At 41.7% G+C, this 23,565-nt stretch overlaps 1 protein-coding gene across 7 annotated transcripts in view; it reads right to left on the reverse strand.

Moving 5' to 3' along the window:
• Positions 1-701: 701 nt before the first annotated feature.
• SFSWAP (splicing factor, suppressor of white-apricot family) overlaps positions 702-23,565 on the reverse strand; it is an 84,908-nt gene continuing 62,044 nt past the window's right edge. For 4 of the 7 annotated variants that reach the window (XM_008574622.1, XM_008574621.1, XM_008574626.1 and 1 more), the window contains 6 exons: positions 21,557-21,822; positions 16,741-16,896; positions 15,251-15,376; positions 2,448-2,621; positions 1,521-1,593; positions 702-1,091 (listed from right to left, as the gene is read on the reverse strand). In XM_008574622.1, coding sequence (XP_008572844.1) covers positions 1,026-1,091; positions 1,521-1,593; positions 2,448-2,621; positions 15,251-15,376; positions 16,741-16,896; positions 21,557-21,822 — 861 coding nt within the window. In that variant the 3' untranslated portion in view covers positions 702-1,025. Of the gene's footprint in view, positions 1,092-1,520; positions 1,594-2,447; positions 2,622-15,250; positions 15,377-16,740; positions 16,897-21,556; positions 21,823-23,565 lie in introns of those variants that run through there. The other 3 variants (XM_008574624.1, XM_008574623.1, XM_008574627.1) reach the window with 2 other exon arrangements.

Below are 23,565 nucleotides of genomic sequence, written 5' to 3' on the forward strand. Positions count from 1 at the left end.
TTCCACTTTTGGGTTCTGGTAAATCAGCAGAAGTGGGAATGAAATTTGATATTGGCACAGAAGGCATTTAAGGGAACTAGAGAATTTAGTGGGGATGAAAGCATTACTCTGAACTTCACACCATGGACAAGACAGCGAAGCCTCATTTCTGGTGTTGGGACCAGCCTGTTATGTGCCTGGCATGTGAGCACTGTGGAGATGACAGAACTCAATGCCCCAATGGACAGTGACACACTCTGCATTTTCACTGACACGGCCAAAACCAGTGGTGAGCCCAAAGCACCGAGTACCCGGAAGATCACCAGGGAGTAAGCTGCACAGCACTCAAGTGAGACAAAGGCAGCACACAGCCATGCATGTTGGTGCCCAGACCTGAGGGAGGATCCTGGCTCCCAGATGATACCTGCAGAGCCAGCTGTTCCCTCCTGCTCAGTAAGGGGGCTGCGGAGAGTGCCGGGACCTGCCCTCCCCCTGGCTGTGACTACAGCCAGGGGAAGGGGGCCAGGGACAGCAGGAGGCGTGGGGGTAGGGGAGGAGCGAGCCCCTGCTACTAGGAGGGGAAGGGATCTGGACAGGTGAGCCCAACAGCCGTCCACACCTCCCGCCACATCTGTATAATGAACATATGGCAGAATCCCAAGACAGACATGAAATGGTAAAAATAAACCCGCAGCCAAAGAAGGAAGAAACTGTCCCAAAGCTGCTAGCTAGAAAAGGTGTTTTCCTCCCATTTTATTGGATAATACATTTCCACAGAAACATGATATTATTTACAAATGTACAGGTAAGAGAGACTGCTGGTCAAAAATCTTAAACTGAAAATGTCATCAAAAATTAATTTACAAAAACCACCAATTGTCCAAGGGAATCCCAGGGTGGAAGATCTGGACGATGTTCTGTGATGGGTCTGTAATGAAACGAGCTCTTCAGCTGTCCCCATTTCTGTGACCTCAGACTCTGGGAGCCACAAGCCCCACACCAGTCGCTGTGCACGGCACCTGTCCCCACCCGGTGGGGCTGTTATCTCAGGAGGCACTGGTCTGTAGGTTTTTGGAAGCTGCAAGCATTGCTCTTACTTTGGCCATGAGATCCTGTGCAAGGAGGCAGAGAGGAGACCCTGTGAGCTGCCTGCTGAGACCCAGGAACCAGGCTGTCCACACGGTTGAAGAAATGTATAAACGAGGTGGCGGTAAGGACAATAGACAGCGCTTCCCACGACTGAAGGAGGCCTTGGGAATGCATCCCAGGGCAGGGCTACACCAAGGCCCAGTCACCCTCATGGCATGGCTCGGGGTGCAGGGCCCCCGGGGTGGCTGCCTTGGGAGGATGTCACGTGGGTCCAGGGTGCATAGGCTCTGGGGGCTGCCAGGGCACAGCACCTCCGGGGTCTTGAGCTGCTGGCTCTGCAGGACCCATCCAGACATGGTATTGATGAAATGAGGGACGGGGAGTGAAAAGAAGCAGAGACCCGAAGCCTTTTCATAAGAAGACGGGAGGAAGGAGAGACACGCCCTGCTCACCTGAGTTATTTTGCTCTGCACGGAAGAGACGATCGCTGAAGAGATCTGAGCGTCTTTTTCCTGAGAAACTCCCCTAATGCAGACAGAGAGAGTGGAGGCTTAAACATGTAAAAGTTCAAGCCAACTCCAGAGCGTCATATGACAAACGTGCCCACTATGCATGCTGGTGAGAGCAAGCCTCTGCCAGGGTGTGGGTGGGCAGGCAGAGGGTGTCTGACTCCAAGTCCACTGTTGAGCAGATGGAACCTGGACAGGAAAAGTCTCCTTATGACTGTGGGCTACCATCAACTGAACCACCAAGCCCAGGATGCAGATCCCTGTGTCTGTGATGCTACCAGGCTTTATACCACGTGATAATCAGTTTGGACGTTGATGTCCCCACATCCCATTTAGTTGGGAAGCTAGTTTAGCTCTGGCTTCTATGGCTTGGTGACATGTTGAGGGAGTTCTGGGTCCCCCGGTCACTAGAGCCCCAGTGCCTGGTCCATTAGGATTACGCTGTGGTCTCTGAAGCTGGGGCCACCATCTCATCCACCTCACCCAGGACAAAACAAGTGAGCCTCCTGTCACCTGTGTGGGCTGAATTTAAAAGGCAGCATCTCAGGGTGGTCTAAAGTGGCTTCTCTGAGCAAGGCTGTTGTCATGCTGAGACACTGTCTCTCGAACACCCTCTACTGCTGGGCACGGCAGGGAGATCTTCTGCACGTAGCAGGACTCAGCGAATCATCAATTTAGAGAAGCCCACCCACCAACGTGATCACGTCTGAGGTTGGGACTCTCAGTTGAGGCCACATGGGGGTTTCTTCTGTCCAAGGGGAGCTAGGGTGGGGCTCCCACGGCTCCCCCGAGGACAAATGATGACAGCTTGGGGAGGAAGGGCCCCCTCCACCCTTCCCCAGCGAGAACCACCCAGAGGTCGGGGGTCACCTGGAACGCTCCTGGCTGGAGCCCCGACTCTCCACAGGAGAGACGCTGGCCGAGTGGGCTGAGTGGGCCGTGGGCCGGTGTGCTGCCTGCTTACTCGGGGACACCGACTGAGACCTGGCCTTAGACTTGGTCCTTGATCGTGACCGCCTCTTCTTCTTCTTCTCATGGGGACTTCTGGAAGGAAAGTGTTTTTGTGAGAGTAATGTACATTTGGTTTAAAGGCAGAGTGTGAAAGACAAAGCTCAGGGTCAGAAATAGTTTTTGAATAAGTGATTCTCAAGGGACAATTCAGCAACTGAATCTTTCTATACACATCAATTTTTTCAAAAGCAATGCTCATTTTATTTAACTCAAAACTGATGGCCTTAGCAAAACAATCAACAGGTTTAACAAAAGTCATCCAGAAGGAAGCTTGTCCCTGTTTACAGGTCTTAGGTAAAATGCCTGTGGTATTTAAGATACAATCAGCAGTTTATCTGCATTTAAAATACCTACCATAAGCAAATAAATGCAGTTTATACTGCTTTTTCATTTATGCTGATTCAGTGAGAATTTCCAAAAAGATATAAAAACTATTAAAGTATTACATACAGAAAAGTTTGGTGGCTCTTGCTGACCATGTGGCTGCTGAGCACATCTGCGTCTGAAAGGCCAGGCAATGCCCACCCAGCAGCTCTCCCCAGACCCTGGCAGCATGTCTCCCCACCTCCCCAGCTCCATTCCCACACCTGTGCCACGTGACCTTTCCCATGCCCTTAACCAGATTAAACCAAGGGGGAGCATACTCACTTGGTGAAGCAATGCATCTGGCAGGCAGGCCTGAGCCTTTCTCACGCCCATCCCTCCAGGTTGTCAGGACCCCACCCCCACCACATGTGACAGATGCCACAGCCACGAGCTGGCTCTCCTGTCTTCGACTATTTCTCAGAAGTTCTCTGCATGGACAACTCACCGCAGCTTCTCAGGCCTGGTGTCTCCTTCCCTACCCTCCTCCTGGGTGTGGTCCTGCTGCCAGACACCTCCTTGCCTTGCCCAGACCCTGCTGTCACAGCACACCCACACTGCTCAGCTGCAAGTGAGGAGGTGAACGTGGCACCCCCCTGCTATCGGATTCTGCATGTCTGCTGGGGTCGCAGTTCCCACAGCATGGATGTGTCTGGGTTTCCTTAGGACTCAGTGTGGCACAGAGGCTCTTCCTGACCTGGCCCACCCCTTTATGATCCAGCTTCACCCAACCCGCACCCCCTCTCTCCTTCAGGGAGACACGCCCACTCACCCCAAGTCTGGGTTAACTGTCGCCGAGGTATTCAACCCAGCTCTGCCCCTATGAGGACTATGTGGCTTTGTGCACTTCCTTGGTCCCCTCCCTGAGATATAAATGCTTCTGCTCAGCAACTGAAGCTGTGTTTGCACTGCAGAGCAGGCTCCACCGCAGGGCCATGCCCATCACCATCTCCAGCACCACATCAGTGCTGGCTCCCAGAGATGTCACGAACCTATGAGCACCAGCAGCAGGTCCTGGAAAGCTCAGACACAGCCATGGGACAGATGCGCCCACAAGGCGTCCAGGCATGTCATCCTCTGGTGGGGACAGTAGTGAGCAGCTGAGGGGATTAGCATTTCAGGGTGGGATCCTTGTACTGCTGTGGGTAAGAGCAGACTACGCTGGCACCAGCAAGATAATTTGGCACACTGGCATGGCAAGGCCTGGGCTTTCCAACTCTGCATTATCAAAAACTAGGAGGAACTTGGCAGAGGTGGTGACAGTTTGGCAATTTGTATCCAGTTGCTGGAAAGTGGTGTATGTGGTAAGCTGAGGCTGCAGGCAACTGACCTAGCATCTTCTGGAAGCCTGTCTGATGTGCCCGGCAAGGAGGAAAAGAGGTTATAAACGGAGATGCTGTTCTTAATATCAGATACACAGATATAGAAACTGTACAAGAGTGTGATTTTCTAAACTGCAAAAAGTTCTGTGCATTTTTTATGTCTATAAATATATGCTAGGATTTCAAAGGAAGAAACAATTAAAAAAGGGTCTTTTGTTGTTCTCTATAAATTTTTTCTATTGTTTTTTTCTATTTCTGTCACTGATAGTTGACAGGGACTGCACTGAATCTGTAGATCGCCTTGGGTAGCATGGTCATTTTGACAATACTGATTCTTCCGATCCATGAGCATAGGATGTCTTGCCATTTTTTTGTCTCTTCTTTAATGTCTTTAATCAGTGTTTTATAGTTTATCATGTAGAGATCTTTCACCTCCTTGGTTAAATTTATCCCTAGGTATTTTATTTTCTTCTTCTTGTTAGTTGATTGGATAGCTTCCTTCATTCTTTTTCTGCTAGTTTGTTGTCGGTGTAGAGATGCTACTGAGTTTTGTATATTGATTTGGTATCCTGCAACTTTACTGAATTTGTCAGGTCTAGGAGTTTTTTGGTAGAGTCTTTAGGTTTCTCTCTCTACAAAATCATATCACCTGCAAACAAGGACAATTTGACTTCCCTCTTTGCAATTTGGATGCTGTTTATTTCTTTCTCTTGCCTAATTGCTCTAGCTAGGACTCCTAATACTATGTTGAATAAAAGTGGTGTCTTATTCCAGTTCTTAGGGGAAAAGCTGATGTTAGCTGTGGTTTGTCATATATAGCCTTTATTTGAAGTAAGACAGTTTCCTTCTATACCTAATTTGTTGAGTTTTTATCACAAAGGGATACTGAATTTTATCAAATGCTTCTTCCATTTTGATCAAGATGATTATGTTTTTTTTTTTCTTTCCTTCTGTTGATGTGGTGTATCACATTTATTGATTTGCATATGTTGAACCATCCTTGCACACCTGGGATAAATCTCACTTGATCATGGTGTATAATCTTTTTGATTTGGTTGGCTAGTATTTTATTGAGGGTTTTTGCATCTATGTTGATCAGGGATATATTGGCCTGTAGTTTGTTTTTGTTGCATCCTTGCTTGGTCTTGGTATCAGGGTAACGCTTGGCCCAGTAGAATGACTTTGGGAGAAGTCTGTCCACTTTGATGTTTTGAAATAACTTAAGAAGTACCAGTAATAGTTCTTCTTTAAATGTGTGGCAGAATTCAGCAGTAAAGCCATTTGGTCCTGGGCTTTTCTTTATTGGGAAACTTTTTATTACTGGTTCAATCTCGTTACTTGTTTTTGCTTTATTTTTTCCATTTTTTTCTTGGTTCAGTCTTGGTAGGTCACGTGTCCAGGAATTCATCCATTTCCTCTAGGTTTTCAAATTTACTGGCATATAGTTGTTCATAATAGTCTCTAATGATCCTCTGTATTTCAGAGGTACAGTTGTAATGTCTCCTTTTGCATTTCTGATTTTATATGGGTCTTTTCTTTTTTTTCTTAGCCTGGCTAATGGTTTGTCAATTTTGTTTATCTTTCCAAAAACCAACTTTTTGTTTGGTTGATCTTTACTATTATATTTTTAGTCTGTTTCACTTATTTTTGCTCTGATTTTTATTACTTCTTTTCTTCTGATTATTTTGGTTTGGTTGGTTCTTGCTTTTCTAGTTTCTTGAGGTGCACTGTTAGTTTGTTTATTTGAAATCTATTTTTTTGATGTAAGTGTTTATTGCTATAAACTTTCCGTTTAGTACTGCTTCAGCTGTATCCTACAGGTTTTGGTATGTTGTGTTTCTATCTTTATTTGTTTCAAGGAATTTCCTTCTTAGTATATTCTTTGATCCACTGGTCATTCAGGAATATGTTGTTTAATTTCCATGTATTTGTGTAGTTTTGAAAGTTCCTCTTATTGATTTCTGGTTTTATTTCATTATGGTCAGGAAAATACTTGATACAATTTCAATTTTTTTGAACTTGCTGAGACTAGTTTTGTGGTCCAGCATATAGTCAATCCTGAAGAAAGTTCCAAGTGCTGATGGAAAGAATGTGTACTCTGTAGCTGCTGGATGAAATATTCTGTGAATGTCTATTAGGTCCAGCTGGTCTATGGAATCGACTGATATTCTGTATCAATGACCTGTCCAATGCTGAGTGGTGTGTCAAAGTCCCGCAGCTATTATTGTCTTGGCATTAATCTCTCTCTTTAGATCTGTAAATATTTGCTTTATATGTCTAAGCATTCCAGTGTTGGGTGCATATGTTTGTAATAGTTATCTGATCCCTTTATCATTATAAAATGTCTTTCCTCATCTTTTAGTGCTGATTTTGATTAAAAGTCTATTTTTTTACTGTTTATATATATTGTGGATGAAAAATAAAAGCCTTATTATCTTAAAAAAAAGTCTGTTTTATGTGATAGTTACTACTGCTCCCTTTTATTTTCTATTTGCAGGAATATTTTTCAATCCCTTCACTTTCAGTGTATGTGTCTTTGTAGGTTTGGTGTATTTCTTGTAGGCAGCACATGGATGAGTCATTTTTTTATTTGTTGGTTGTTTTCAGATTGTATTGTGTAACCTTTGTTCCTTTCTTTCTCTCTTATTATTGTTGCAGTGTGGTGATTTTCTGTATTGATAAGGTTTGACTTCTTCCTCTTTCTATTTTATGTATCTATTCTACCAGTATGTTTTATATTTCCAGGTGTTTTCATGGTGGTTGTTACTGTTCTTTCTCTTCTAGATGTAAGACTCCCCTAATCATTCCCTGTAAGGCCGGACTACTGGTAATGAATTCCTATAATTTTTGTTTGTCTATGACTTTATTTTTCCTTCATTTCTGAAGGATAACTTTGCTGGGTATAATATTCTTGGCTGGCAGTGCTTTTTCACTATTTTGAATATATCAACCCATTCTCTCCGGGCCTGTAGGGTTTCTGCTGAGAAGTCTGCTGTTAGTCTAACGGGAATTCCTTTATAAGTGACTTGATGCTTTTCTCTTGCTATATTTAAAATTCACTCTCTAACTTTTGACGGTTTGACTACAATGTGTCTTCGAGAGGACATTTTTGGGTTGAATCTATTTGGGGATCTTTGAGTTTCCTGAATTTGGATGTTTGTATCTTTCCAAACAGTAGGGAAGTTATCAGCTATTATTTCATTAAATATGTTTTCAATGCCTTTTTGTTTTCTTCTGCCTCTGGAATGTCCATAATTCGAATATTTGCTCGTGTAAACATCCCATAAATCTTGTAGGCTTTGTTAACTTTTTAAAATTCTTTTTTCTTTTTTTTTTTTTCCTTTTTGTCTTTTTTCGTGTCCAGCAACGGATTGCAACCCTCAGTGTCGCGCCTGTACCGGACTGGGACTGGCAACGGGATCGCAAACCTCGGTGCTGCGCCTGCACCTCGCTCAGCCAGTGAGCGGGAACTGGTCTGTATATGGGATCCGAACCCTGGCGGGAGCGCTGCCGCGCTCCCAAGCGGCGCACTGTAGCAGTGCGCCACCAGGCCGGCCCTAAAATTCTTTTTTCTTTGTCTTCCAGGGTTACTTCAAAACAGCTGTGTTCAAGATCATAAATTCCTTCTTCCTTGCCTGTTGTTGAGACTTCTAGATGTATTTTTTATTTCATTCAATGATTTCTTTTTTTTTTCCTTTTTGTCTTTTTTTCATGACCGGTAACGGGATCGCAACCCTTGGTGTCGCGCCCGTACCGCGACCGGCAACCGGACCGGGACCGGCAACGGGATCGCAAACCTCGGTGCTGCGCCTGCACCTCGCTCAGCCAGTGAGCGGGAACTGGTCTGTATATGGGATCCGAACCCTGGCGGGAGCGCTGCCGCGCTCCCAAGCGGCGCACTGTAGCAGTGCGCCACCAGGCCGGCCCTAAAATTCTTTTTTCTTTGTCTTCCAGGGTTACTTCAAAACAGCTGTGTTCAAGATCATAAATTCCTTCTTCCTTGCCTGTTGTTGAGACTTCTAGATGTATTTTTTATTTCATTCAATGATTTCAATTAAAAGAAAAAGTTGGGTTTTTTTTTTTTTTCCTTTTTGTCTTTTTTTCATGACCGGTAACGGGATCGCAACCCTTGGTGTCGCGCCCGTACCGCGACCGGCAACGGGATCGCAACCCTCGGTGTCACGCCCGCACCGCACTCAACCAGTGAGCGGACCGGTCTCTATATGGGATCCGAACCCTAGGTGGGAGCGCCACTGCACTCCCAAGCACCGCACTCTACCGAGTGCGCCACCGGGCCGGCCCAATGACTTCTTAAATTCCAAGATTTTGGTTTGAGTTTTTAAATGATATTATCTATTTCTATGTTAAATTTCTCATTCAGATCATTAATTGTTTTTCCGACTTAATTTAACTGTTTGCATTCTCTCGTATCTCAGTGAGTTTCCTTAAGATCATTATTTTGAATCCCTTTTCTGGCAAACTGGCATTTTTTTTTTTTTTGGTGGTGTCATGTTTCCTTGTCTTTTCATGTTTCTTGTTTCCTTGCATTGAAATCTGTGCATCTGGTGAAACAGTCACCTCTTTGTAGAATGGCTTGCATGACAGTGGACTTTCACCTGCAAGAGTGTCTCTGGGTGTCAGCTGGGTAGAGTACAACGGCTTTGTTCTGGATGGGTGCAGTAGCATAGACTCTTGCATAGTTTCTTCAGCTATAAGTCGTTTTTGCTATGTATGTGCGTGCCTCAGAGGCCTATGCTTGGGGGACTTGTGGTGGTGGTGTCATGCCTTTGTTGGAAGTGTGCGCATGCTCACTGAGGGCCAGTGGTCTCAGGAACTGGCTCACTGAGGATGGGGTTGCTGGATTGATTTTTCAAGCTGGGGGTGTAGGGGTGTGGCATGTCAGAGATCCTAGGGCTGGTTTGACAGTGGTGGGGTCACCATGATAATTTTCTGACTAGGTGTGGGCCCACCAGGAATATGTCTACAGGCTGTTTCTCACTTGGGCGTGTGCATGTATGACAGCTCAAAGACTTAGGGGCAGGTCCACCAGGGGCATGTAAGCCAGGTTGTTGCAGAGTCAGGGGCATGGGCATGCTTTGGCTCAGTTAGTTGGGTGTGGGTCTGCTGGGACCAGTCCACTGTGCCACTTCTTGGGGCCAGGTGAGAGGTTGTACTTCCCTCAGTGGTCCAGGAGTGGGTCTGCTAGGGGAGGGGCTGCTGAATCTGTCCTGCTTTTTAATTGGGTGGTTTGTCTTCATGGTATTGACACGGGCCTTTGACACAGAGATATGTACTGCAAATACTTTCTGCCAGTCTGGGGCTTACCTATTCATTTTCTTTTTTTTTTTTTGTCTTTTTTCGTGTCCGGCAACGGATCGCAACCCTCAGTGTCGCGCTCATACCGGACCGGGACCGGCAACGGGATTGCAACCCTCGGTGTTGCGCCCGCACCTCGCTCAGCCAGTGAGCGGGAACCGGTCTGTATGTGGGATCCGAACCCTCGGCGGGAGCGCCGTCGCACTCCCAAGCGGCGCACTGTAGCAGTGTGCCACCGGGCTGGCCCACCTATTCATTTTCTTAACTATGCCTTTTGAGAGGTTTTTGGCTTCCATTAAATCTAATTTAATTTTTTCTTCTTATAGTAGGGTTTTCTATACCCTAAGGAATTCTTGCCACCCCCAAGTTCATGAATATATTCTGTTGTCTTCAAAAAGCATAATGATTTTAGCTTATATGTTTAGATCTATGATCCATCTTGAATTAACTTTTGCACATGGTGTGCATTTCACTTCTTTTCATTCTGATATACAATTGTTCAAGCAAGTTTTGTTGCAAAGACCTTTCTTTTCTCATTGAATGACTTTGGCATCTTTGTCAAAAATAATTTTGGTAATGTAAGGGTGGGCTTTCTGGACCTTCTATTCTGTTCCATTGCTCTATTTATATATCTGTATGCCACTACCACACTGTCCTGGTAACTTTAGCTTCCTAGTAAGTCTTGAAATCTTGTAGTAAAAGTCCTCCAACTTTGTCCTTTTTCACGATTGTTCTGGCTACTCTAGGCTTCTGACACTCTAAAATGGAAATGCAGTCTGTCAATTTCTACAAAAGCCTGTGGGAATTTTGATTGGTATGGGATTGGATCTATAGATCACTTTAGGGAGAGCAGATATCTGAATAATACTGAGTCTGCTAATATTTTGTCAAGGATTTTTGCAACTATGTCCTTGGGTACTGGTTTGTGAATACACACATGCACATGTGCACACATACACTTCCTGTCTGCTTGAGGTATCAGAGTTATAATGGCCTCATGAGATGAATTGGGAAGTATTCCCTCCTCTATTTTCTTTAAAGAGGGTCTATAAGATTGGTACCCCTTCTTTCCTGAACGTTTGTTAGAATTAACTGGTGAAGCCATCTGTGCCTGGAGTTTGGTGGAAAGATTTTAAAATAAAATATAAATTCAATTTCTTTAGCAGATATGGAGCTACTCAGTCAATCTACTTCTTCTGGTGTCAGTTTGGTAATTCGTTTCTTTCAGAGAATTTGCCCATTTCATTTAAGTTGTCAAATTCACTGGAGTAAGATTTATTTCCTTATTATCCCTTTAATGTCTGCAGGATCTTTCATTCTTGATCAATTTACCTAAAGATTTATCAAGTTTTTGATCATTTTTAAAGAACCATCTTTTGGTTTTACTATTTTCCTCTGTTGGTTTGTTTTCTATTTTATTTCTGATCCTTCTTTATAGTTTCTTTGCTTCTACTTACTTTGGGTTTCATTTGTTCTTCTTTTTCCAGTTTCATAAGATAGATTAATTGTATTTTCCTAATATAAACATTTAAAACTACCAATTTCCTTCTAAGCACAGCTGCACCCTACAGATTTGAATATGTTATATTTTCACTTTCATTCACATTAAAATATTTTCTAATTTCTGTTGTGATTTCTTCTTTGACCTATGGGTAATTAAAAAATATGTTGTTTAACTTCCAAGTATTTGGAGATTTTCCAGATTTTTTTATAGCTCTTTAACATAATACCATGTGATAAAGGAACATACTGTGTATTATCTGAATCTGTACAGATTTATTTAGATGGTACTGAGTATGATCTATCTTGGTCAGTGTTTCAGGAACATTTCAAAAGAAGAGGTATCCTTTAGCTGTTGGGTGCAGTGCTTTGGTGTTGGACTCAGTGGGTTCATAGCACTGTTCATGTTCCTGTATCCACACTTTTTGCTGTCTATGCCTTTAGTTCTGTCATTTTTGCTTCAAGTATTTTAAAGCTCTTTTATTCAATGTACACATTTAAAAAATTATAAGTTGATGCTTTTATCATTATGAAATACCCCTCTTTATCTCTAGTAACACTTCTTGAGTCTATGTTGTCTCATATTAATACAGCATGGTGTTGGGTATCTTTTTCCATCTTTTAAATTTTAACCTATTTGTGCATTAATATTTCAAGTGTCTCTTATAAGTAGCTTAGTGCTAGGTCTTGCATTTTAATAGTCTAAAATCTCTGCCTTAAAAAAAAATAGTTGCAAACTTGGCTGTAGGGAAAAAAAATAAAATCTCTCCCTTTTAGCAGTTTCTCATCAGCTTACATTTAATATAATTATTTGTAGGGAAGGTTTTAAGTCTACAATGTTCATGTTTTTTATTTGTCCCATTTGTTCTTTTCCCCTCCCCCATCCTTTTCTGCTTTCTTTTGAATTTAATAAAGTATTTTAAATTCTATTTTATATCCTCTATTCACTTTTTACCTTTTTTAAGTGGATGATCTAGAAAATTATAATATGCATTTTTCAATTATCAAAGTCTACCTGAAATTAATAAAACTTCATGTATAATGTAAGAACCTTACATCAACAGTATACTCCTATTCACTTAGTGAACAAGGATTTATCCATTTTCCAAGTGCAGTGTAAGCAATAGGAGTTCATTGACAAAAAACCATAACTAATCATTCATTATTAACAGTAATAAAATAAGCAGGATATCTTGTTGAAGTGTGCTATGACATGAATTGATCAAGATTCTTCTGAAAACACTTTTATAATGTACTCAACATACTTTTCATGAATGTTGTTTTATATGTTCCAATACTGTACCAAATTTTACTCTTAAAAAAAATTCATGATGATCAGCTCTTGATTTCCACATGCTCACTAAGAAAAAACCAGGATTCCTAGGAGAAATGACTGATCCTGGGGCTGGGGCAGGAAGAGCGCCTGGTAAACATGGAATATCTTGTGCCAAAAAGCAGAAAAGTGTTCAAAGAACAATGGGATGTGAGAGGAGCTGGCGTGAAAGGCTCCCACTGGCCAAATTTGAGATAATGTCATAATCAAATAGAATAATAATGATAATGGATTATTGCACAACAAAAAAGAAAACAAAAACCCCACAAGTCCATAGCAATGCTAAAACAAAGAGAGCAGGCAGCTCTTCTTTAGAGAAGACTGACAGCTAATAAATATAGAAGGACAGAATCAGGAAGTTGCTACTTTGTGATCACCAATGTAAGAACTGATTCAGCAAAGGACCATCAGTCAGTGGGTGCTAGAATCAATGAGAGGAAAGCTGCTGGGAACATTTGTGCTGTCTCATGGTGCAACCCCACAGGTTACACACTTGTTCAGAGGAAAAGGCAGATGCAACCTCAACCAAGTGATTAAACTCAGCACCTCAAAAAATGGGACAAACTGACATTCCTGTGTCTCCTGATGTGATGCAATGGAAAATTATATAACATGACCTGCAGCATTCTTGCCAAAGTATTTAACATGAACCTAGCCATGAGGACATAATAAGATGAATACAGACTGTGGGACCGTCTATAGTACAACTGGTCTGGATGCTTCAAAAACATCAAGTCATGAAATACACATAGGAAGGAAGGGAGGGAGAGAGAAAGCATATGTGGCAAAATGTTAACACCTGCTGAATCGAGCTTCAGATATATGCATATGGATGTCCATTATACTATTTTAAAAAACTCTCCTGTTAAATATTTTTCAAAACAAGAAGTCAGTCAAAGAAACAGGCAATAATGTTTGGAGAAATAATCCTTTAAATCTGGGCAGCAGGCACTTTCCCCTTTGTCTAGGTGATGCTACAGGATTGAAGTGACGGTGACTAGATAGATGGATAAGCTACAAGCCACTGGGCTAACGCAAAGAGAACCCCACCCGCTATTCGACAGGAGGAGGGGGGACACAGTCTGACTACAGGATTAATATAATTTGATTGCTAATAAAACGAATCCTGGATTTCTACAAAACTGACCAGTAACTGCACACACATTCACCTCTACTGAGTTCTTATTGAATTAACCAGAGTTGGGCTCACAGTTGTAATTCCACATAACTGGGCAAGGTAGCTTGGCACCACACTAAATGTAAATTCTAACTTCTTTTGTATGACTTATTAAAGTTCCAGTGATAATGTCAGAAGATTATTTATACAAGTTCCCTGATGTCTGAGCCTGGTGGTTGGTTGTACAGGCACTGCTGATTCCTGATATAATCACCATCTTCTCTCAAGATCTCTTTTAATGCAAAGGTTAATTTGAGGGCATAGCAAGGACTGTTCCGTTAAGAGAGCTCTTTTGCTACAAGGAATTAATTTTAGACTATGCCATTTACATATACCAAAGGTGATGATAAATTTCAAATGTTAAATTAGCTGCTTAAAGAACAAATCCTAACATGGATTTCAATTTTCATCATAGCACTGGAACAGTCATGAATAATATGGGATTAAACAATGAGTTTGTACATGAAACCTTCACTGAACATGAAACCTTCACTGACATCAGCTTCACAGTTCCTTTGCTGATTTTTCCGTTTCAAGAAAGAGAGGTCACATTTTGTCACTCAATGGAACTATACCATAACTAGGCAGAACACAGCAACATTTTCCCATTGGACATGACTTTTAAGAACTGCTCCTGTTATGGGCACTGCTGGAGAGGTGGCACACTTCTTCAGGGTTGCTCAGCTCCTGTCTCTGCCTGGAAGTGTGGGCAGCGACTGGGTTCATTTGTCCAGAATCCCAGGTTCATTTGTCCAGCAATCCCAAGGCTTGCTGTCTGGAAGGTTCTGGAACCCCGGGTGTCCTGACTTTTTATGTCAGTAGCACTGCATTATGGAATTCCAGGCCATGCTGTGGTATAATCCCACCTAACCTTTCGTGTGCCACTCTGTCACTTGGAAAGCAAAGCTGCCTGTCTGCCCACCATAGCCAGGGACCTCAGACTTCTGTTAATTCCTTTGTGGGGACACAAGACGCCGAGAGCCCCTCATGTTCGGGGAGATGGAAACACGGCTAACTGATGTAAAGCATTAGGTGATGACACCAGCTGGTGAGACCCAAATGTGGCTGTTCCAAGATGGCAACCCATGGTTGAGAGGAAGGTGCCTGCTGCTGGCACCAATGCAGGCGGCTGTCCACTGCTGTTGGGGCCAAGGCAGGCCCCAGAGAAGACTCTGTGGCCCCCTCTTGGGAGATATGGCTTTAGCCCTAGTCCCAGTAATGCCCCACCCAGTCAACACAGGTGAATTTACTCAAGGCCAGGGAGAACTTTAAGACCAGAAGTTTGTATTTCCCTTTCCATGTGTCCCTGTGCTTCCTTTCTCTTCCCTGTGGACAGGGAAAGGGCAGAGGCAGCAACCAAGCACTGCTGTGTGAGAGCCCCTGTGGGGGTAGACACAGGTGATCTGGCCCCCAGCAGATCCCTGGGGACCCCCTGCCCTGACAGACAGCACCCTGAATCCAGCATGGCACAGCCTGCTCAGCTGGTCTAAGTCCAACAGTGATGATAGTGCTACTGAAGGACATGGCACTGCCCTTCAATGATCCAAAGCTCTGTGTCACAAACATGGACACCCAACCTCCAGACCCCTTTTCCGCCCAGGGAACCTCAAAGGCGTGTGCTTGGCGCTTGCGGGCACACCCAGCAACCTACCTGGAGCGGGTCCGTTTCCTGCTTGCCCCAGGGCTGCTGCTCATCCGGTAGGCAGTGGGGACACTTCTTTCTTCCCTCCGTCTCTCGGGGGAGTGAGCCCTCCTCCGAGGGGACCGGGAGCGTGACCTGGACAGAAGACGACATGGCGTTTTTACTTTGCTATCAGGTCGTTGAGGCAGCATCACCCTTTCTACTGCCAAGGCAGAGATCAGACCCTGTCTGTGTCTGCAGGGTGCTCGACAGTGCGGTGCTCGTGCAGACCCCGTGACCTCAGAGGTCCCCCGCCCAGCCTCACTACTCTATCGATACAGAATGTAACCCATCTTGGAAGCAGAGATAGTCTCTCTGTCCCATTCCACACACCTATCACACCAAGGCTAAGCTCTTAACCACTCCACGGTTTACTTGGAGGCTGGAGCTACATGCTGCTGCTTCAAATGGTCAATAGTCACCACCTCTCCACAAGTCAAAGTCTGATTATGCAATTTATGGCCAGCTCAGGCCTGCTGTTTCTCTTTCTTCCTTCCTTTTGCCTTTGTCCATTTTATCTCCCTAAAAATTTCAGCTCATTGGTATTTCCATCCACATTTAAGTAAGGAAAGGCAATGATATCCCAGTGAGTCATTTCTATTTGTTTGAATACTGGCAATAGGAAGAAACTAAAAGGGAATGAAATTAGAGGATTTCCTGGATTTTCTCTTGTTCATACTAATGGCCTCTCAGTCAGCTGAACTTAATGGCCTCTTAGCAGGAGTAATCAAGAATCGCTGTTAGGTATACTGGCATGAAGCCTCCAACCTTCAATCCAATTCAGAACATGCCATTCCCATTGTAGTTTAGGCTAAATAATTTAAGTTTATGAGATTTCATGGATGCAGAATCATCCGTTAATATTCATTCATTCTTTTCATATGCCTGAAGACAGGCTCATATTATCCATGCAGTGACATAATTCACACACCGCAACACAGACCCCGGAGACCCTCACCCATTTGAGGGCCAAGGTCAACGTAGGGTCGCTAAACAGTGAGTTTAGAACTTTTTAGTTCTTTTTCCATTCAGTAAAATTACTGTTTCAGGAAGACCTTCAGTAAACAGAAATCTGGAAAAAAAAACACCATTTCTTTCCATTCTGTATCCATGACAACCCACTCAAAAACAATATAAAGAAGAGCGGTTTGATTTTGCCATTTAAAGAAGTTCTACATTGAATCATTTTAATTACAATAACCCCCCAAAACAACACACGCTGTTGTTCCAAAGATCAGGTTATAATCATACTCCACCCTCTCACGTCATGGAGAAAACCCTGAGTCATTCCTGAAAAATATCATAGCCACGGAATGAACCTGCTCCAGGATAAACTATAATCGGCTTTAGGGTCTTCTGTAGCATAGCTGCTTTTTAACTTATAAAATGGTTTTGGTTTTTTTTCCAGACCTTTCCTAAGATTTATATAACAGATTACAAAGGTGAGGTCAGTTAGACACCTTGACATTTTACCAGGTTTTCCCTCAAAAGAGCTCCAGGAGTCAAATCTGTTGGCGGCGGAGGCTGCCTGATAACTTTCTTGCTCTGCTGCTGCTGCCACTGCCGAGCTGCTCTGACAAGGCTCCGTGCTCAGTGTCCCTGGGGAGGCTGTGGGTCTGTGATACGGAGGCACACACTTCACATTCAGAATAAAATGTGCGGGGCTGGGCGCTACACAACCCTGAAAGAAGCTTGCTTCATCGACACTATCACACCTAGGAATGCTTAAACGTAGAATTCTATAATCAACTCAATAGTCAGGAAAGATAAATTAGTTTTTAATGCCTGCGAATGCATAATTTTGAAATACAATACTATTTTGCAGTGGCTATAAGAATTAGATTTCTTTAAAGTGAAGTGGCTGTTACCAGTAGATTTCAAGTTATCTGGGAAAACAGTCCATTTCATAATTGGGGCAGTAAATAAACATTAGATAATTCTGTAATTTCTACTTTAAAGAAGCTTTAATGGTTTTTATTCTGTTAATTAGGCTTTTAATATTGACACCATAACACAGTGCAAGAAACAGAAATTCCATTTTATAAGTAAATCACACGTAGAATGATTTTTTTAAAGATGAAACTGTCTGAATTAAAAACTTCCAAGCATAATACAACTCAGGTATTTTTTCCTTAATAATCATAATGGTTTGCTTTCAAATAAAGGCATAATGAGAATTTTTCCAATGATAAAATCCCAGAAATTCTACCTGAATGACAGTGATCATCTTTATCAACAGTGTTTTTTCACCCAGACTTAACCAGTTCATCTACTCCACCTCCTCCACTTATCTTGATACTCACAGGTCGCAGGAAGTGAACGAGCTGACAGCTGACGCAGCAGCAAGGTCTGGACCTACCCCAGCTCCCACCTTTCAGTTGTTCTCAAGTTTAAAACGGGGGATCACATTTCCCTTACAAATTCTTCCTTATTTCCTAAGCTTGGTAAATTGCCTGCTATAGTTTCTTCTCTTTCCTACAACTGCATTTTTATCTGGGTTTGGATACTATTCACTTTACAACATATAAAAACCATTGTCTTCACTTTAGCAAGTTAAACATTACCACATGGAAAACTTCAAGCAAACCATTTCCTCCTTTAGGGGACAGGATTAGGAGATTAAATTAATTACTTTTATTGGTTTGCTATACAGTTTATCATGGGGAAAAAAAGACAGCAAGGAACCACAAATTTCAAACTAAAATATGACTCCAATTTGTCTGCTTGTATTTTTTTTTTGGAGGCTGGCTGGTAAGGGAATCTGAACCCATGACCTTGGTATTGTAAGACTGTGTTCTAACCAACCAAGCTAACTGGTGGGCCCAAGTTCTTTCTGAACGTTAAATACAACTGTCAAAACAAAGGCATATTAATGCCCAGTCCCTCCCCCTAGTTAAAATATTTAGGGAGCTAATTTTTACAAAGAAATGTATCTTTGTCATACAGATTGATCCTCTACAGTGGAGGATATCTTAAAAGGATGAAATTCAAAGGTCTATCTAGAACACTATCTCTCCACCTCCCAAAGGCTTGGCTAACTCTGAAGATTCATTTAGACGCCCAAATGAACACCACAGGTAATCTTAACAAAAGTTTTAAAAACAAACTTAGTTTCAAGCTTTAGACTTATAAGTTCAGTTTAAAAGTACCTAAAACATTAAAATTAAATTTTAGTTTTAAGCAGTAAATAAACTGCTTGAGTACTACTTCATTCCATTATGGTATAGAACCTGATGCAATATAAAAACAGAAATAGAAAACAGTGAAAGGAATATACTTATACTTTAACCATCACTTATTTAAAAAACACTAAATACCATCTTGTCATAATCAGTATGCTTTTTGAGAAGCAACACACTGATTTTTCTGAAACTAAAGATTCTTCTATTATTAATTTGCCTTTGTATCCTGAGTCACTAATAATTTCGACAAACTGAATAAATGGGACTTCAATCATATAAACGGTATAGATAATAAATAAAAGTTCATTATGATATAGAAGGGCTTTGTAATCTTAAACATTTTCTGTGAGAGTTTACTATATTTAACAAAGAAAAGAAAATATATTTCAACTGTAGTATCCTATCACAAATTAGAAATATTAACAACTGCAGTATTTTACTTTGAGCTGGCAGTAGTCATTTAAAAATGATTAGGTTGTGTCAGGCCAAGAAGCAAGTCCGCCATGTCCTGTGCAGACGTGACGTCTGTAACAAATTGTCCTGTCTGAAAAGACAGTTAGTTAAAGAAGAAATGGTGACAGTATCATTAGAACTTTCAATATTTTGTTTAAAATTTTATTATTTTTACACTTCAATAATTCGTATTACTGAGGAGAACGCCATCCCCCCTGACTTATAACTGCTGCATTTAGAATCCCTGGGAATGATGAGTGCCTGCAGGGCCTGGATTAAAGAAGCAGATCTGCAAGCAGCTTGGCATAATGCAATCCGGTCCAGCAGGACTCGCCATTCTCAGAAGTGCGAGGCGAGCAAGGCAGGATTCTACAAGGCAAGTGCGAGGGCAAGAAACGCCTGGCTCATCTATGTCCTCAGGGCCCAGGACAGCCCTTCACTGATGCTCAGCCACCAAGGAGCACATCACCAGGGGCCAGCTCTCAGGCAAAATTTGCTGGAACATTTTGTTTCATAATCATGATAGTCTTAATTTATAATATAGTTGCACTTTGCCTTGATATTTTATCTAAATTGCAAAATCAATCACCAAAGATCTGACTTATTTAGGAACTTAAAATCAGTTATTTTACTAAAACCAACTAAAAGTATATAAAGATAACTACCTTAGCCATTGAAATAAATTAAAAGTTTTGAAAGTTACATAAATACCCAGGTCTGCTGACACTGTAAATATTTTAACTGTAAAATTGGTAGCCTATCATAATAGATATAATACTTGGAAAGTTTTTAACTTAATTTTTTCTTTTAACTTAAGTTACAAGCTAAGGAGTTAGATTTTGCTTCTAGGACTTGTCAGCATTAAATATACAAAAGTAATATGAAATGTTATATAAATTTGTATACAAAATAATATGTAAATCTAAATCTATTCTAAAAAGTTATTTAAGAAGAAGATAAAGTAATATATAAAATGATGTACTCTATTACAGATTAGTCAACAAAAGGGACATAAAACCTAGAAATTCAAAATTCCAAGTGTTAGATGAATACTTTTAGTTCTGAATACAACCACCTGGGGAAAAGTTTACGGTCATTATATCAACTTTCCTTAAAACTGAATAGATGGTCAAATCCAAGCAATTCTACAGGAGGAAAAAAATTGAATAGATGGGATACATTTACATATTTGGTATCAGAATCTACCTTGTTTGCTAAATACTCAACATTAAAGCTAAATTAATTTCTTACACTAAAGAAATGACTTGGGTAGCCTTTACAGTTATTGGACTTTTGATATGTGAAGGAATTATACTTCTGTTTGAGCCCTATAGCAAAGGACAGTTGGGAAAAATTTTATCGGGCATGGCATTTCTAGGAGGACTTGTTTAGGGCTATGTTACTTATTTTCAGTTGTGTCATATATAAAAAGCTTTTTCAAATGAGAAATTTAAAGATAGTTTTAATATAATACAAATTCCTAGAAGTTTTCAAAAACTGAAAATATGTCAGCAAAGTTATTCCTTTAAAAAAAACCCAGAAAGGTGTTTTGCGTGTGTGTGAGGGTTGGAAGTGGTGGAGCTGCTAAAGAACTAGCAAAAATGCAGACAGCTGAAGGTCAGATTTGTTCACATGGAAGTAAATCCAATTTCAGTGCAAACAGGTGTAAATGCTTGCCAAGCCCTTAGGGTTCGGTCTGGGTGAAAAATAACAAAAGCACATTGTTTTTAGGATATATTCTGAGAGGCAAATGTATACAATTATACGTATATTTTTAAACATAAAGCATACAGGGCACCTGCATTTTTCCTATGAAAAGGAAAAAGCTAACATCAATTACTAAAGAAAACTAGATCCCAACAACACAAGTGCTGTGTCAAAGAGAAACTGAGAAGTGTCCAAGACTGAGACAATAGCTTCATGAGAGTCCTAAACAGAATGTGCCTTTCTGAACCTCCTGCAAGCCAGCCTTTTTTTTTTCTTTTAATTCTTTTACAAAGCAGTAAATTCTGAGACCCTTAAATGTCTTCATTTTATTATTTCTGTTGCCAAAAATGTCAAAACACTCTCAAAAACTGGCTCCTTAGGAAGGTGGCTTTTGGTTCAACAGTGACTCTCAGGGGGCTTGGGCAGGCAAAGGAAGTAAAGGGGAAAACAAGTCTGCACTGCGGTTTCATCCTGTACATGCACTTGTGGGTTCCTTACAGGAGAATCTGAACACAGACCAAGGAGTAAAGATTTTCTCTGTTCTGAAATTCACACATTCAAGAGAGATTAGAATGAAAAAGTTCCCTCAGACCAACCAAACAAAAGATCCTCTCACACACCACACCCTGTGAATTTTTCACACATTTAGCAAATGTGCTAGGCTTGCTTCCAGGACCTGTTAAAATTTAAATAAACCTATTATTTTAAATCTGGCAGTAGCTTTGAAAAGTTAAATATAAAATAAAAAATTTTTAAAAGATCTTATTTGGATTACAGGAGACAAATGCACATCTGCACACATGCCGGTTAACAAAAGCTCTACTCATGTTAAGCTCTTCACTCAGCTCTACAGAGTTCCATGTGAGTGATGTGTCCAGCACCCACACCAGCCACAGGGGTCGTGAGGGTGGTGGAGGGTGTGCCGCACACCCACCTGGATCGCCGCGCTGTCCGGTAGGCACTGGGGAGAGAATGCTTTGCCTTGGCGTGTGACCGAGACCTGCACTTGGACGACGAGTGGTGCTTGGGAGAGCGCGACCTTGACCGAGACCTTCTCTTGTGTTTCTTCTTCTTCTTTTCTTTCTCTTCTTCTCTCAAGGTGTCTCTGCTTTTGCTCGAAGGCCTTTCCGACGGTTTAACTTCTAGAGTGGGCAGAGGTCTACCCCCAGTCAGTAGAGGACAGGGCATAGCACTGGCTTCCTGGGAACAAAAGGAAACACCTGGGTGTTAGCAGGGAAAATATGACATTTTAAATGCATATTTATACTAAACTCTGGGTCCCTTGCACCAACAATACACCAATCATCTCTTAGAAAAACCCACATCTCCTTGTTGGCCAACTAAAAAGATCTCCCTGGCTACTCTGGGGAAAACAACTCATGAAGCTCTCCCCCTGCGCAGCTACCAGCCTGTCAACTGCAGACAGTGACATTTAATAAGAGGAGCACACAATTAAAGTTTGCTCTTAAATAATTTTAACTTTCCAATAAAAACGAGATTCCCCAAACCTCCAACATTAGGTTTTTTAATGAATCTCTGTACCTCTTTGAAAATAATTTTAAAAGGATTAAACTAAAGGAGGTTCCTCTTACATGAAGATGACTGTACAAATCTCAAGTGTATCACTGATGACTTTTCACAGTGGATCACCAGCACCAGCTTGAGAAACAGCCACTTCCTTTCAGTAATGAGCTGTTTTATACTTAGGCTGAAGACCTTCCTTCAGCCTTCCCCTCTTTGCTAGGAAAGGTCATTTCTCAATTCACTTTAAGTGAATTTTTAACTACCGTCATTAAACACCACACACCTAGAGTCATAGTGAGAAATCTGCAATTTATCACTTGTGCCTAGAGGACTTGGGTGTAATGTTTACTGAAAACATGAAAATAAGGTGCTCTAGGTGGGCTCCAGGCTCCTAGGCTGCCCTAGCTGCTAACAGGAGAGGGTGCTCCAGTAAAGCCTGCTACCCTGCTGCCACGTGAGAATGGTGTCAGTGTATTGGCACAGGACAGCATTTGTAAACCGGCAATTGTTAATGGGCTTTCCTTTCCTTCTTTCCTCTTCTTGAGTCCACTCTGACAAGGCCAATGGGATGAGGGAAAACAACACTTTGCACAAACGATTATTCTAAGGTTGTTTCTTACTTTGGCTTTGAGATAAAAAACAATTCACTGGTGCTCTGGCGGGGTAGGCATCAATTTAAAATCAGATTACCAATTGAATTAGCTGCTTTAAGATATAATGGTGACTTAGTTTCCTCTCAGCCCGTCCTGCTGTTTACGTTCTTAACACATTATCTCTAACATCTTTCAATCATTCTGAGCAGAGACTCTCAGAGGCAGTATGTGTGAGAGCAGCAGGAAGGCCAAGAATCACTCATGAACACAACTCCTTCCTCCTGAGGCTTGTTCCCATTAGCATAATTCAGTAACAGGCTCTCCAGAAGACGGGTTTAGAGATGCTCTAGCATTCCTCATCTGGGACATCACTGCTCCTTCTACATGAATACTGCCAAGTTCATTTTTAAGGTTCTGCCTAAATTACCTCCAGGAAACCCATTTCATTGTGCGACTATCCTTATCAAAAAGGTCTTTCTAACTTCAAACTCTTTTAGTGTAATAATATTCATGTTAAATTTTAATGTATTTTATTGTTAAAATAATTTAAAAATGTAAACATCTGATAAGAACACAACCTCTATATCTAAGAACACCTATTTCCACTCTGGCATTAGTCATGATTTGCCCATAGGCATATATACTAAATGAGATTTTGAATTAGAAATATAACAAATAAAATGTAGTGAGATTTAAAACTTTAGAGGCTGGAGAAGGGAAATCCTGGTTCAGTGTTCTAGCCAATGCCTCTCCCACATATGTGTAGAGGGCTTACCGATCAGCAGACCAGAGAGCACACAACAGTCCAGGCCTCATCTGCCTCTGA

The sequence above is a fragment of the Galeopterus variegatus genome, unplaced genomic scaffold (assembly GCF_000696425.1).
Source record: "Galeopterus variegatus unplaced genomic scaffold, G_variegatus-3.0.2 Scaffold1075, whole genome shotgun sequence".
In the NCBI taxonomy this organism is placed as follows: domain Eukaryota; kingdom Metazoa; phylum Chordata; class Mammalia; order Dermoptera; family Cynocephalidae; genus Galeopterus; species Galeopterus variegatus.